This window comes from Rhinolophus ferrumequinum, chromosome 27 (assembly GCF_004115265.2).
Source record: "Rhinolophus ferrumequinum isolate MPI-CBG mRhiFer1 chromosome 27, mRhiFer1_v1.p, whole genome shotgun sequence".
NCBI lineage: Eukaryota > Metazoa > Chordata > Mammalia > Chiroptera > Rhinolophidae > Rhinolophus > Rhinolophus ferrumequinum.
In genome coordinates, this window is record NC_046310.1 from 97,224 (window position 1) to 109,796 (window position 12,573).

The 12,573-nt window shown below is 61.0% G+C and overlaps 1 protein-coding gene across 14 annotated transcripts in view; it reads right to left on the reverse strand.

The window, feature by feature from the left end:
• PPFIA4 (PTPRF interacting protein alpha 4) overlaps positions 1-12,573 on the reverse strand; it is a 60,714-nt gene that overhangs the window by 33,324 nt on the left and 14,817 nt on the right. For 13 of the 14 annotated variants that reach the window (XR_004422243.1, XR_004422242.1, XM_033099430.1 and 10 more), the window contains 14 exons: positions 11,919-12,002; positions 11,584-11,715; positions 11,285-11,347; positions 10,535-10,626; positions 8,626-8,734; positions 7,119-7,327; positions 5,781-6,021; positions 5,380-5,415; positions 5,079-5,212; positions 4,663-4,829; positions 2,079-2,172; positions 1,636-1,717; positions 991-1,191; positions 365-427 (listed from right to left, as the gene is read on the reverse strand). Coding sequence is in view for 12 of the 14 variants with exons in the window: in XM_033099430.1 (XP_032955321.1) it covers positions 365-427; positions 991-1,191; positions 1,636-1,717; positions 2,079-2,172; positions 4,663-4,829; positions 5,079-5,212; positions 5,380-5,415; positions 5,781-6,021; positions 7,119-7,327; positions 8,626-8,734; positions 10,535-10,626; positions 11,285-11,347; positions 11,584-11,715; positions 11,919-12,002 (1,707 nt within the window). In the remaining 2 variants the exon portion in view is untranslated. The remainder of the gene's footprint in view (positions 1-364; positions 428-990; positions 1,192-1,635; positions 1,718-2,078; positions 2,173-4,662; positions 4,830-5,078; positions 5,213-5,379; positions 5,416-5,780; positions 6,022-7,118; positions 7,328-8,625; positions 8,735-10,534; positions 10,627-11,284; positions 11,348-11,583; positions 11,716-11,918; positions 12,003-12,573) is intronic. The other variant, XM_033099434.1, reaches the window with a different exon arrangement.

Genomic DNA, 12,573 nt, shown 5'->3' on the forward strand with positions numbered 1-12,573 from the left:
GGGTTATGGCTCCAGGCGCCCAGCAGCTCAAAGCTCCCGCGGCAGCCTGCTGGGGTGAGCTGTGACCCCGGATGGAGCCCACACACGCACACACACGTGCACATGCACACATACATGCAAGCACACGTACATGCACATGTGCATGCATACTCGCACACACAAGTATACACACACGTACACATAACACAGGCAAACACGCGTGTACATCGTTGCCAGTGTCACTTCTTTCCCACCAACCCTCCACCTTGAGAACAACCCAAACACACATCGGGGACACCCATCTCACATTTGATCAACTCCCCAGAATCTTCCCCTCAATCCTTGGGGGTCATCAGCCCTAACCCAGGCACCGGGCCACACTCACTGTTTCAGTGGATGTTGCCAGCGTCTCCATCTCTTCGTGGGTGACCCAGACGTTCCCGGAAGACTGCAGACAGAGAGGAAGCGTAGCTGGTCCCGCATATGGGCCCCCAGGGTCCCCATCAGGCTCGGAGCCCCAAGGACAAGCACAAAGCTTGTGGCATCCTCCCACTGGCCCAGCCCACAGCTCTGCACTGTCCAGCTCTGAGCAACTCTTACTGCCGCATGCCACCACTGAGCTCAGCGCCCAGCACACGGCGTGTTCAGCTATGAGGGCTGCGGCCTGGGACCACGGCTGAGGTCTCATCCTGGGGCCCGGGGAGAGGTCGGAGGACCAAGACAGAACTCACCAACGCCCCCTCCTTCTGCTACCCCAATCTGGCAACAACACAGAACCCTGTGAGTCCCATCCTGAAAATGCTGCTGAGATCTGAACTGGTGGCAGAGGCGGGGGTGGGCAGTGGGGCCGCCGGGTGGTATGTGGGACCCTCCTAGCCTCAGTGTCACCCCTCCTGGGGCCTAGGTGGAGCCCTTTGTGGGGATGTAGTAAGGGGCAAGACTCTTCCCAACCTGCATGCGCAGGCTACTCCAGGGCCTCTGAAAACGTCCCGGGTGAGGGAGGCCACTCACGGTCCTGGAGGTGGGCGGGGCGGAGGGGCTGGTCAGCGACACCATCTCCCGGATGGCCAGCCGCAGCTTGAGCCGGTGCAGGGCATTGCTGACCCCGATCTCCCGCTGGATCTCCGTGTCCGACAGAGCTGACATGATGGCACCGCTCTTGACGTTGGCCCGGCAGGCAGCCACGTACCAGGCCGGCATTCCCACCCAGAGCTGCAGCGGGTACAGTCACTCAGCTCCCTCCCCAAGCGAGGCAACACTGAAGGGCTGGGGCGAGGGGAGAGGGGCAGGGCGAGGGGAGAGGGCACAGGCGAGGGCGAGGGTGAGGCCAGGCCTCACCCAGGGTCACAACAGACAGCAACAGAGCACAGGAACTGAGGGATGTGGAGACGGCCACCGTCAAGCGCCTGTTCCCCATTTTACAACAAAAACCTGAGGCCAGGGCAGGTGAAGGACCTTCCTGGCACCACATGGGTGACCAGCTCCCGGGGGCAGCCGACAGGAAGGGTCAAACAGCCCGTGAGAGTCATGGCTCGGCAATGCCTGTGTGCCCTTATCCAAACTCAGCGGCATCAAAGTGTGTTGCTGGGCGCAGGGGATGGGTGAGTGTGGGCACATGTGTGCACCTGGCAGGCGTGCTCGCCCCACCCCGGTTACCTCCAGCCAGGAGACCACAGTGGGGCCGTCCCATTGGGCAAAGGGTGTTCCTTTTCTGCGCGCGTCTTCAAGTAGCTGGTGTCTTGCAGGAAGAAGAACAGAGTCACCAATCCCTCCTGGTCCACAAGCTGACTACCGGGGACGCGGGCTGTGCCCAAGGTGGCCTCCCACTCCCTGTGTTCCCCCCCCTGCACTGCCACCTCTGCCCTGTGCCTGAAGCACTGACGACGAGACACAGGGCAGGAACAGCTGTGCATCCCCGAGGGTGACAGGGCACGACAGCATGTCAGTCTGCTCTGCCAGACACCCCAACCCCCTGGCCTCCTGGCCCTATTGTGCCCACACAGACCAGGCCCTGCTGGGCTCTGACGGCCTGAGCTCAGTTCCACAGCAGCCCAGGGGCAGGGCAGTGGGTGGGGCCAAGCCTGGTGTGTGGCTCTTACTTCTTCTTCAGCCTCCGGTCCTTCTCTGCCTGGGTCCCCAGTTTGGCAGGCACCATGGGCTCCTGCACACTGAGTTCAGAGTCTGTCAGCAGAACTAGAAGGGAAGAGATGGCATGTCAGTCAGACCCTCTGCTTCTCCTCCCTTGGCCTGGGCCAGGACTGGGGAGCAGACCATGACCACCCAGGAGCCTGATGGGACCACCCGTTATTCCTGGAGCCTCCACTCAGCATGTCTGCAGGCAGGTGGTCCCAGAGTGCCTTTGAGTAGGTGGCCCCAGCCCAGAGTCTCCCTGGGAGTCTCAGCCTGGGGCATTTTCCGGCTGGATGGAGCGACAGGTGCCACCCTAAGAACATCAGAATCCTAGACAGAACTTGTCCCTCCTCCAAACCAAGGTGCCAAGGAGACCCAAGAGCCAGACCAGATGGGCTGTGAGGCTCAGAAAGTGTTCTCCCGACCTGGCTCAGGCTGGGGACAGGGTGTCTTTCTCAGGGTGCCTCACGGGCACAAAACCACCAAGGGAACATGCACGGCCCTGCCCTCTTCTGTTAATGGTCCCCTGAGCAGAGGCCAGAACTCTAAAGAGCTCATGGCAAGGGCAGCCCCTTAGAATTCATTTACGTCCCCGTCACTGCACCCGGCGCACAGAGGGCGTGGGTGTGCCTCACCCAGAAACCACTTCCAGATGCTACCTTAGGTGCTGACATGGTGGGAGACACAGGGATCAGAAGGCTCCACTCAGTGCCTCCTCCAGGGAGCAGACCTCACCTCACGGCAGCCAGGTGCAGGGGACGGCAGCTCCCACACCCCCACACCCCGAGCAGAGGTCCTCGTCCTCCCCTCCTCCCCTCCTCCCAGCTCAGCTAGCTGTGTTCTGATTCGCACCCTCCTGGGTGCAGGAAGGAATAATTATGCAATTACACCTTGGGTTCCAAGGTTCCTTTCCCTGATCAGGCTTCTCCACGCATGAGGTCACTGATACCCCTCCACACTGGAGACTTGTAAACGTCTTCCGCTGAGTTTGCAAGACCCTTACGAGCTGGCCTCGGCTTAGGACCCAACCCACCTGCCCCACGCACAGCAGACACAGCCTGCCACCCACAAGCCCATGCCTTTCTCAGACCCACTTTCGGGTCACACACGCCTCTTCTCGGCACATTGCTGTGTGGCCTTCAGCTGCAGCCCCGGGGCTGCCCGGCACCACGGCTGAGTCTGATTTCCAGAAGCACCAGGCACCCTGCTGTCCCTGCACTGTCTGGGACCTGTCGCCTATTTTTCCCTTTCATGAGAGCTCCCTGAAGGATGGACCCAATACCAAGCCTGTGTCCAGGGGTTATTCAGAAAATGTGTGTTGAACAAATGACTGGATACATGAGGGAAAGGAGGGAGGGAGGGAAGGAAGGCAGCTGACACTGACGTGTAGCTACCGCGTGCCGAGCGTGTACCAGGACTTTCTATTATCATACAGGCCGTGCGACGCACAGGCACTTACTCCAACGCGACGCCTACTGAGCCATCATGAGGCAGGATGACATTTTGAGTCCTGGGGGCCAGACAGACTAGAAGCAGGTTCTGTCGACTGGCCAAATAATTCTCCAGATAATCCACCGAAAGAAAACAGAACCACCAAAGAGTGCAAGCACGCGCGCACCCGGAGGGCAGTCCTTTGTGGCAAAAAGCCCAGAGACCAACGTGGTCCCCCCTTTGACATCTCTACCCCAGAGGTGACCATAGAGCTCAACAGGAAGTCAAGACTAGAGAGTCAGCAAGGGGCCCAACTCCACCCATAGTCCTCCCAGCTCTATGGTTAAGCGTCCTAAAATGTCAGTTTACTTTTAACAGTTCTAATCCAGACCTGATTCTCCTGAAGAGAGAACCGGGAAGCCCCTCCTGAAGGTCCTGAGCGCAGCACATCAGAATACCCCTCAGGGGTCCAACTGCCACTGAGCACAGGCACCCTTCCACAGCGGACCAGGGGACAGCCCCCCGCCAGGTGACAGCCCTCCTGCCAGGTGACAGCCCCCAGCCAGGTGACAGCCCCCCTGCCAGGTGACAGCCCCCCGCCAGGTGACAGCCCCCACCAGGTGACAGCCCCCCCGCCAGGTGACAGCCCCCACCAGGTGACAGCCCCCCCCGCCAGGTGACAGCCCCCCTGCCAGGTGACAGCCCCCCCGCCAGGTGACAGCCTGGTGACAGCCATCAGGTGACATCAGGTGACAGCCCCCCGCCAGATGACCGCCCTCCTGCCAGGTGACAGCCCCCAGCCAGGTGACAGCCCTCCGCCAGGTGACAGCCCCCACCAGGTGACAGCCCCCCCCACCAAGTGACAGCCCTCTGCCAGGTGACAGCCCCCAACAGGTGAAAGCCCCCACCAGGTGACAGCCCCCAGCCAGGTGACAGCCCTCCGCCTACCACCGGACACTAGTTAGTGTAGGAGCCACCCCCAGGAGGTAGCCCTTCCCACTGTAAACAGCTACAAGGGAAAACTGTCGAGGGCCCGAGGGCAGGCAGAGGGGCTGGAGCCAACCACAGCCTCCGGTTCAGGCCCCTCTACTCACACCCACGCGCTAGAAAGGGGACAGAGACCGTGGCCCGAGGCTCCGTCCTGGCTCAGCTGGACCGGCCGGCCCTTGTCCTTCTTCCCGAACAGGCGGCCAATGGACGACTTGATGCCTTTGCGCTTGGCGCCCCTGTGTAAGGAGTCCTGGCTGCTGCTGCTGCTGCTCGGGTTGCTACCCTGGTCCTCCACCGGCCTGCACAGCACAGCCAGGAGCGGGGCAGAGAAACATACTTAAATCACAGCAGGAGACATGGAAGGCGGACCTCAAAAGACTTATAGTGATTCAGCTGGGGTGGGCTGGAAGGGGGACGATCAGAGCAGGCGACCAAGGGAGACACGGGGCTGTCCTTCCCTGATGGGGCTTCAAGGAGAACAGAGCCGGTCAGACCCCTGGGACAGGTGAGATGGCCCTGGGGACGGAGCAGTGGGGCTGCTCGCTTACCTCTTGCCTTCTTCCTGGCTCCGGGCTGCGTGGCCGAGCTTCTCTAGCCGCAGCGTCCTGGGTGAGGAAGGAGGAGAAGTCTCACATTTTATGGTGGCTTTATCCTCTCGGTTCTCTTCCCGAGACACTGGCGACTGAACAGATAGTGGAGCCATCAGGGGTAGAGAGACAGCTGGGGCCTGCTGACCCAGCCCAGACTGAGGGACGGATGAGGAAGAGGGGCGTGGGAAATGCAGTGGGGAGTCCCTGGGGGCCAGGGTGGGGGGCAAAGGGGCAGGGCCTGGAGTCAGGCAGCACTCACCAGCAGCTTCCTCCTGTGCTTTCTTAAGTCACTGGGCTGGAAGAGAGAGTGGAAGGTGAGGTCAGACTCACCCTCTGGACACCCGAAAGTCATCCCCAAGGGGAGCCCAGTGGTCTGAGGACAAGAAGCGCGGACTCAGTGCCTCACACAGGCCTGGAGACAGAGTCACAGCAGAAAAGAGCTGGCCTGGAAAGCAAATCGGGGCGAGCTCGGGAAGAGAGGAAGGGGTGTGAGCCATGGCAGGGTTTTGTCCGTGCCCTGTGCTCGTACAAGGGACGGGCTCAGGAGGACACCACGCAGGCCCGCCGCCCCCCACAGGATGCCCATCGACGCCCCTCGCCAGCCCCCAGAGCAGAGCCCAGCATGACCGGGCTGCTCCTCTACTGTCCCAAGACTCTCACCAGGGTCATGACCCCCATTCGGTCCAGGTCCTGGGCAGCGCTGTGGGAGGTAAGCTTAGGGGCGGAGCGGCCGCTGAGTGCAGGGGACACGCTGGCCAGGGACAGGGCGGTCAGAGAGGAGGGGATAGGGCCGTGCTTGTGCAGCTGGATCAGGTCGAGGGCCTCCGAGCTGCCGCTGGTCACGCGCGTCTGGATCTCCTCGGCCCGCAGCTCTGTGCACTCCTTCTCCTCCTGGATCACCCTGGGGGCAGGCGGGACCATCAGCCCCCGGGGCCAGCAAGAGGCAGGTGGTCCTGGCACTGCGGGCGTGCAGGCCGGAGGGCACAGCACCTTCCAGTCCTCTCTTCCTCACTGGCCGGCTTAGGCAACGTGCTTCCCACTTTAAGGAAGCGGGTGCCAGGAGGGTGCCATCTAGGCAGCTGCTGGCGCAGACCACCCTGACGGCAGAATCCTGACCTACCGCCCCCTGCAGGTGACCTGTCAGGCACTGGGCTGTCTGGCCCCAGCTGCCCAGTCAGCAGTGCTCTATGTCCCCAAACACTGGACCTTTAAATGATGCTGACCCAGTGGCATTCTCCCGGTTCAGGCAAAGTGAGGACAATGGAAACATTGTGGGGGGTGGGGGCGCTCGGAGAGGAGTGTGCGCCCGTCACACACACGCCCATGAACACAGACGTAACGATGCCGACCGTCTCTGAGGAGCTGGACTTGCCTCTACTCTGAGAGCATGTCTTTCCAACTTGAGGGTGTTAAATGTCCTGCTTTTGCAGAACTTATGGCAGGAAATGGCAGCTATCTTGACTGTTTCACTTGGTGGAATAAAGCTGGTGGTCCTTGTCAGTTCCCTTCTCGGTCTGTGTGATGTTTTCTTTTAAGCGGCTCATGAGAGCCAGTGTGGGAGCCACTGGCCCAGACGCCTCCAGCCCTGAAAAGCTCTGATGTTCGCTCGCTCTGCTTTTCCCTCGTCGTTGGTCAGAAACAATAATAGGTTCTCTACAAAGTGCCGTCGGTACCTCTCCCCGCCACAGGTTTCTTAGGGACAGGCCCCGAGGTGAGGCCCCAGTCTGAATGCTGGCTCTGCCACTCACTGTGTTGCTTTAGGCGAATCAGTGAAGGGCTCTGGTTAGGGTTTCTCTGTCAGTGGAAGGGACCCGAGCTGCCTGCCCTTAGGGCTGTGCCAGAGTGACAAGCGCACCTCAAAGCACTCCCCCGCGGTGAGCACGGGGAGGGGCACGAAGCCTGAGGGCCCCTCAGGACAGCCTGGCCCCACGCAGGCCCCCTGGACTGCGCTGTAAGGAGCCCAGTCATGCAGACGTCCTCCCCAGCACCCAGCCCCACCTGATCTCCTCGTTGATGGCATCCAGTTGCTCCTGCAGCATCAAAGCCAGGGTCTGGGCGTCAGAGTGGCTGCTGGGGGAGGCCATGTCCACGGAGCCCAGCAGACCCCCGGGCTCAGCCTCATCCACGTCGGAGATCTCAGGGTCACTGTCAAAGGCAGGGGTGGCCGTGGGGGCCAGCACCCCAGGCCGTGGAGACAGCTCCCAGTCCTTGGCAAAGGAGGAGGGGAGAGGGGTATTAAGAAGACGCCCGTGGCTGAGGAGCAGGACCCTCCCCACCCAGATCAGCAGCAGTGGTGTCTCCTGGGAGCTTGTCAGGAATGCAGAGTCTCAGGCCCATCCCAGACCTAACAAGATCCAGGCCTAACAAGATCTATTTGCACATCAAAGTCTAAGAAATGCTACTGAACTGCCTCTGGGAGCAGGGGAGCAGACAGGCAGGCTGCTGCTCTGAATTCCAGCTCCCCCAGACACCAGCTGTGCAGTCCCAGAAAAGTGGTTTAGGCTCCCGAGCCTCAGTCTCCTCATGTGTGAAATGGGGTCACAGGACCTACTTTCTCTGAGGGCTACCACAAGCAAGCGCGTTAATACAGACGAAGGGTGGTGACAAGGCCCAGGGAACAGCGAGGGCCAAGTAGGCCAGTCTGTGTCCCAGGTCCAGCACATCGCAGGACCCTCTGGGAGCGTCTCAGAAACCATCCTGCAAACCTCTTTGGTGGACAAAGGCCCGGAAGGGGAGAGCACACAGAACCCAGCTGGGAGAGGCGGAAGGACAGGGGTAGGAAAAGAAGGGGGCAGGGACACAGAGGGGTTCCTGGGCAGCTGCTGTGTTCTTACAAAGAGGACGAGGAAAGGAGTGAGGGGAGAGAGAAGAAGCCCCTTCAGACGGAGACCCCTCAGCCTGGGGTCCTTCCTGCTGCAGCTGTATCTTCCAGGGCCCTGGGGCATGGACAGGCTCAGTACACAGCACGTCCAGTGGTTACAGGGCCAGGAAGGCATCAGACTGTCCCTTTTCCTTCTTGGTCCCCCAGTCTCCTGAGGCAGACTCAGCAGGAACTCGCAGCTGCTTCTCAGGAAATGTAAGGTGCCATCCCAAGGGCCAGTCAGCCTGCCATCCCGCCCTCCTCTCCCCCACAAACCACAGCTTTTGTTCCAGAAAGCTTGCCAATTCCATCTTGCCCCTGAATCCCCCACCCTGACCACACGCCTGCACACCCAGACACACGTGCGCACGCTTCAGGGGGGCCTTGGGGACGGCTGGCCGCCCGCCAGCCCCCACCTCGCCCACCAGGAGGCTGAGGCGAGGGGCACACAGCTGTTGCAGCTGACGAAGGCCCCAGCCCCAGGGCTGCAGCTGTCGCTGACACAGGGGAGGGCAGGGAGAGGATTTGCACCCCACGCCAGCCGTCTGTGAAACTGGAGCCAGGCACACGGCAGAACTGACCCCAAACTCCCGGGGAGACCCCCCCACACTCACCACACTCCCGGGGAAACCGCTCACCACTCACCTTGGCAGGCTCCCGCCGCAGGGCCGAGTAGTGGCGATGCAGGCCTGGGGGCACGTGGCTGGTTGTGCTCAGGGAGAACCGCATGTCCACCGCACTGCCCGGGCGTGACCTTGCATGGAGCGGACGGGGAGAGAAGAGAGCCCTGAGGACGGAGCCCCAGCTCACACCCCCGGGCCCAGAGACTTCAGGGTCTTCAGCTTGGAGGAGTCTTAGCAGGACAGAGAGTGATGTGTTTTAGGGCCGCCATGCAAGCAAGAGCTTGATTTATTCTCCAGTGCTCCGGGGGAATGTTCTAGGGAAACAGCCTTCCATTTACAAGAAACACCTTCGAATGGCAAGAGCTGGCTTATGGTGCAACCGGGCGCTGCAAGGAAGCTGAGCGCCCCATCGAAGAAGCATTCAAGTGGAGGCTCCATGGCCCTCGCACAAGACGCCGTGGAAGGGCTCCTGGCACGGAGAGGTCGGCAGGAAGTGATCTCCTTGGGGCCTTCAACTCTGAGGGTGTGTTTCTTGGTCTTCTCCCCAGCAACTTTCCTTGGGGTCTCCCCATAATCTGCATGGCGCCTTGGCCAACATTCCACCCAGGCACCCTCCCCCATCCCAGGAAGCCTCAGGAGGCCCTGACACTGGACCAGGGACATACACTGCCCCAGGGGTCTATTCCAAACCTGGGATTTTAGGGTCCCAGTCATGATCCTGGGGGATGTCTGGGTGCCCTCCCAGCTTGGAACCCTTCAGTCAGCCCAGAGCAAAGGGACAGGGTGGCCTCCAACGGGTATCACAAGGCAACTGGAGGGAAAGGGGAGCTCCTGCCTCTCCCTGTCCCCTCCCCTGCAATGCAGCACCAATTCCATGCCAGGTCCAGTGCATCTGTGTGGTCAAAGCCAAGAACCCCCAACCATTAGGAAAGTTTGGTGTGCTCAGGGCCACAGCTCACTAATGGGGGAGAGGGGCTACTCTCTTCTGAGCAGCCTGTGGGGAGGGAGAAGTCGGAGGAAGAGGCTGGCTACCGTTTCTGTCTCGTTCCCTGCTTCTCTCCACACTCCTATACAGAATTCCTGACAAACGTGAAGATGGTACTTAAGTCTGCACCACCCAACACGCTTTTCCCTAATTCCAGCCTCCCCCCACTCCAACGCAGACGAAGTTCCTTTAACCTTTCTGCAGGAAGCCAGGGCCCCACTGGCCTGGTACGGAGCTTCCGAGGTTCTGGTTTGAGCGACTTAGGTTGGGCGAGAAAACAGCCAGGAGCCACGAAGCTGGAGTGGGTGCACCCATTCAGCCTCCTCGAGCCTCATCCTGCCTCTCTGGGCAGAGGACTGAGGGCAGGCTCGAGGTCTGAGTTCAATGTCAATTGCTTCACAAAATATGGAGAAAAATCCAGAAGTTCCCTGAAACGCCAGCCTAATCCAAGCATGAGGTGGAAAGCTCCACTCACCACCTCTTAAAACGTGTTCAGGAAAAGGGGTGGCACAACCATGCGGGTGATAGTAAGCATGTCTGGAAGCCTCATTCCAACCTCTCTGTCGGCTTCCTGAACCTAGGTGGTCCTCAAGCAAACAGCAAACTGCAGACCCCTGAGACGGTGTCTCAGAACAAGAATGAGCCAGACACTCTCCATGAGCGGGCCGGGGGCGTAGGTGAGCCCTCAGTCAGGAAGCGGGGAGCATGGCCCAAGTGGGGGTCTCCTGTGTCTGTGTGCCTACGAGCACCCCACGTAGCACGGGCGCTCCCTTCTAAAGTGCCCAGTGAGCTCGGTGACTTTGACCAAGCTCTCCAGGCCTCAGTGTGTCCCCTGAAAGGGAGAAGGACCTAAGGTCCTGCGCAGTCTTTTGGTGGCAGGAAGTCTCTGTCCTCAGGGCCCACCCGTGACCCATCCCAGCACGTCCAGCCTCCCATGCTCCAGTACCTGGAGTGGACGCCGTCTACAGATGGCCCCCCTCGACCCTTCAGCTGGTCCACCTCTTGGCGCAGCTTCTCAATCTCTTCAGACAGGCGGCCCTGTGCCAGGCAGACCCAGGTGGGAGTGGCGGCCACGTGTGGCAGAGAGGGGAGAGGGGAACAAAGAAGACAGCAGGGTGGAGGAGAGGCAGAAGAATGCCCTGCAAAGTCCAAAGCCAGGGACCCCAGCCGGGCCACGGATTTCACCAGAAGAGATGAGGTCCTGCTGAAGAGTGACCACAAGGGCAGCAGCGGGCGGGCAGGGGGTGGGAGAGGAGAGGGCTGTGTCTGGGGAAGGACCCTACCAGAGCAGGCCTGCAGGGCCCTCACCAGCACACTTCACAGGGCACACGAGCCCGAGCACCACAGAGCCGTGCTCTCCAGGCCTTGCTGACACTGGAGGCAGGCATAGGGGGGCTGACCCTCCCAGAATCACTGCACTCTTGCTTCAGCCACTTTGAGGTATCAGAAATCCTTCTGCCGAGTCCTTCACTGGGTCCCAGGTCTCTGCTGCCCACTCTGTGCCCTATGCTGCGACCTGATTCATCTTTCCATGGGGGATAATGCATCTACTGCGCAAGTTCCAGTGAGGGTTAGTGAGGTAACGTGCGCGCCCGGACTGACAAGGGCTCGCTCTGTGCGGGGTCCCAGGGCAGCTGCTTGGAACAGGAGGCCGTCCCTCCCAGGCTGGCCGGCTGGCTGGCCGGCAGCTGGGTACCTTGTGGTGTTGCTGTTCGTCGATCTGCCGCTGGGAGCTCTCCAGCTCCTGCATCAAGGTGTTCTGGGGGAGAAGAGCTGTGAGCCAGGGACCCTGCCCGGCTCTCCAGGGCGGCCAGCTCCTCCCTTGTCCATCCTCGCTGCAGGCCAGTGCTCACTGGTCCCGTCCCGGGACTGACCCCTCACGTCCCGACCCCACCCTCCCCGAAGCCCCGCCCCTCCGGGCCGCCTGGCTCCGCCCCACCACCTGCCGGGCCCGCCCTCCCCGAAACCCCGCCGCTCCGGGTCCGCCCACAGCACCTTCTCTTCCAGGGCGGCCATGCGCTCCTTGAGGTGCAGCTGCAGGCGCTCGTTGGACTCAGTAAGCAGCCGGTCCACCGTGTCTGACAGCCGCTTGTTGTGGTCCTCGTTCATCTTCTCCCGCTGGCGCACCTGCATAGCCAGCCCACCTCGCACCAGCCACCGCTGGGCCATCCGCTGCCCGCCCCGGGAGCCACCCTGCTCGCCTATCCAGCTGTCATCCTGGGGAGCCCGCCCAGCTCCTCCCGCCTCTGCGTCTCGTACCAGGTGGCCAGTCCCTCCCCAGCTCCCACTTCCTCCGAGCCAGGGCGCTCAGAGCCCAGCCTGGCCCTCACCCGGGCCAGCTCCTGCTTCTTCTCCTCCAGCTGGCCCTCCAGCTGCCGGACATGCTCCTCAAAGCTGCCGTGCCGTTCTGCAGCCTGGGGACAGGGACAGGTCAGCACAGCAGTGGACATCTGCCCCCTGCTCAGGCCTCCTGGCGCACGCACCCCGGTTCCAGCGTGGCCTTTGGGGGTCAGGGCCTTAGGGAGCAACGTAGCCCAGCCCTCCCCTGCCATCTTGGAGCAGAACTGTCATCACCACCCCTCTTCTTGCTCAGGGCCTGCCTTAAAACATGGCAGAGCTGGCATGGCAAGGGACTAAATTCTCCACACACTTCTGGGAAAAAACCCATGTCTTTATGCTTCCAGATGGATGGACGTGCACCTCAGTGCAGGGATTCAAGCTAAACTGAGTTCAAATCCTGGCTCCCTCTCTTCCCAGCTGTGACCTTGGACAAGTTACCTTAGTAACTGCTGTGTTAGTAACAGTTTCTCAACTGCTAAACGTGGATAATGACAGCACCATGCCTGGTACCCCTGTGAGCACTAAATGAGACGATCCCCGGCAAACACTCAGGACACAATTAGCACTCAGACAACACTAGCCATGGTTATTAGCTCTGCTGTTAAACCAGCCTAGGCAGACTGGTCTCCCCTTCCGTTCACGTGT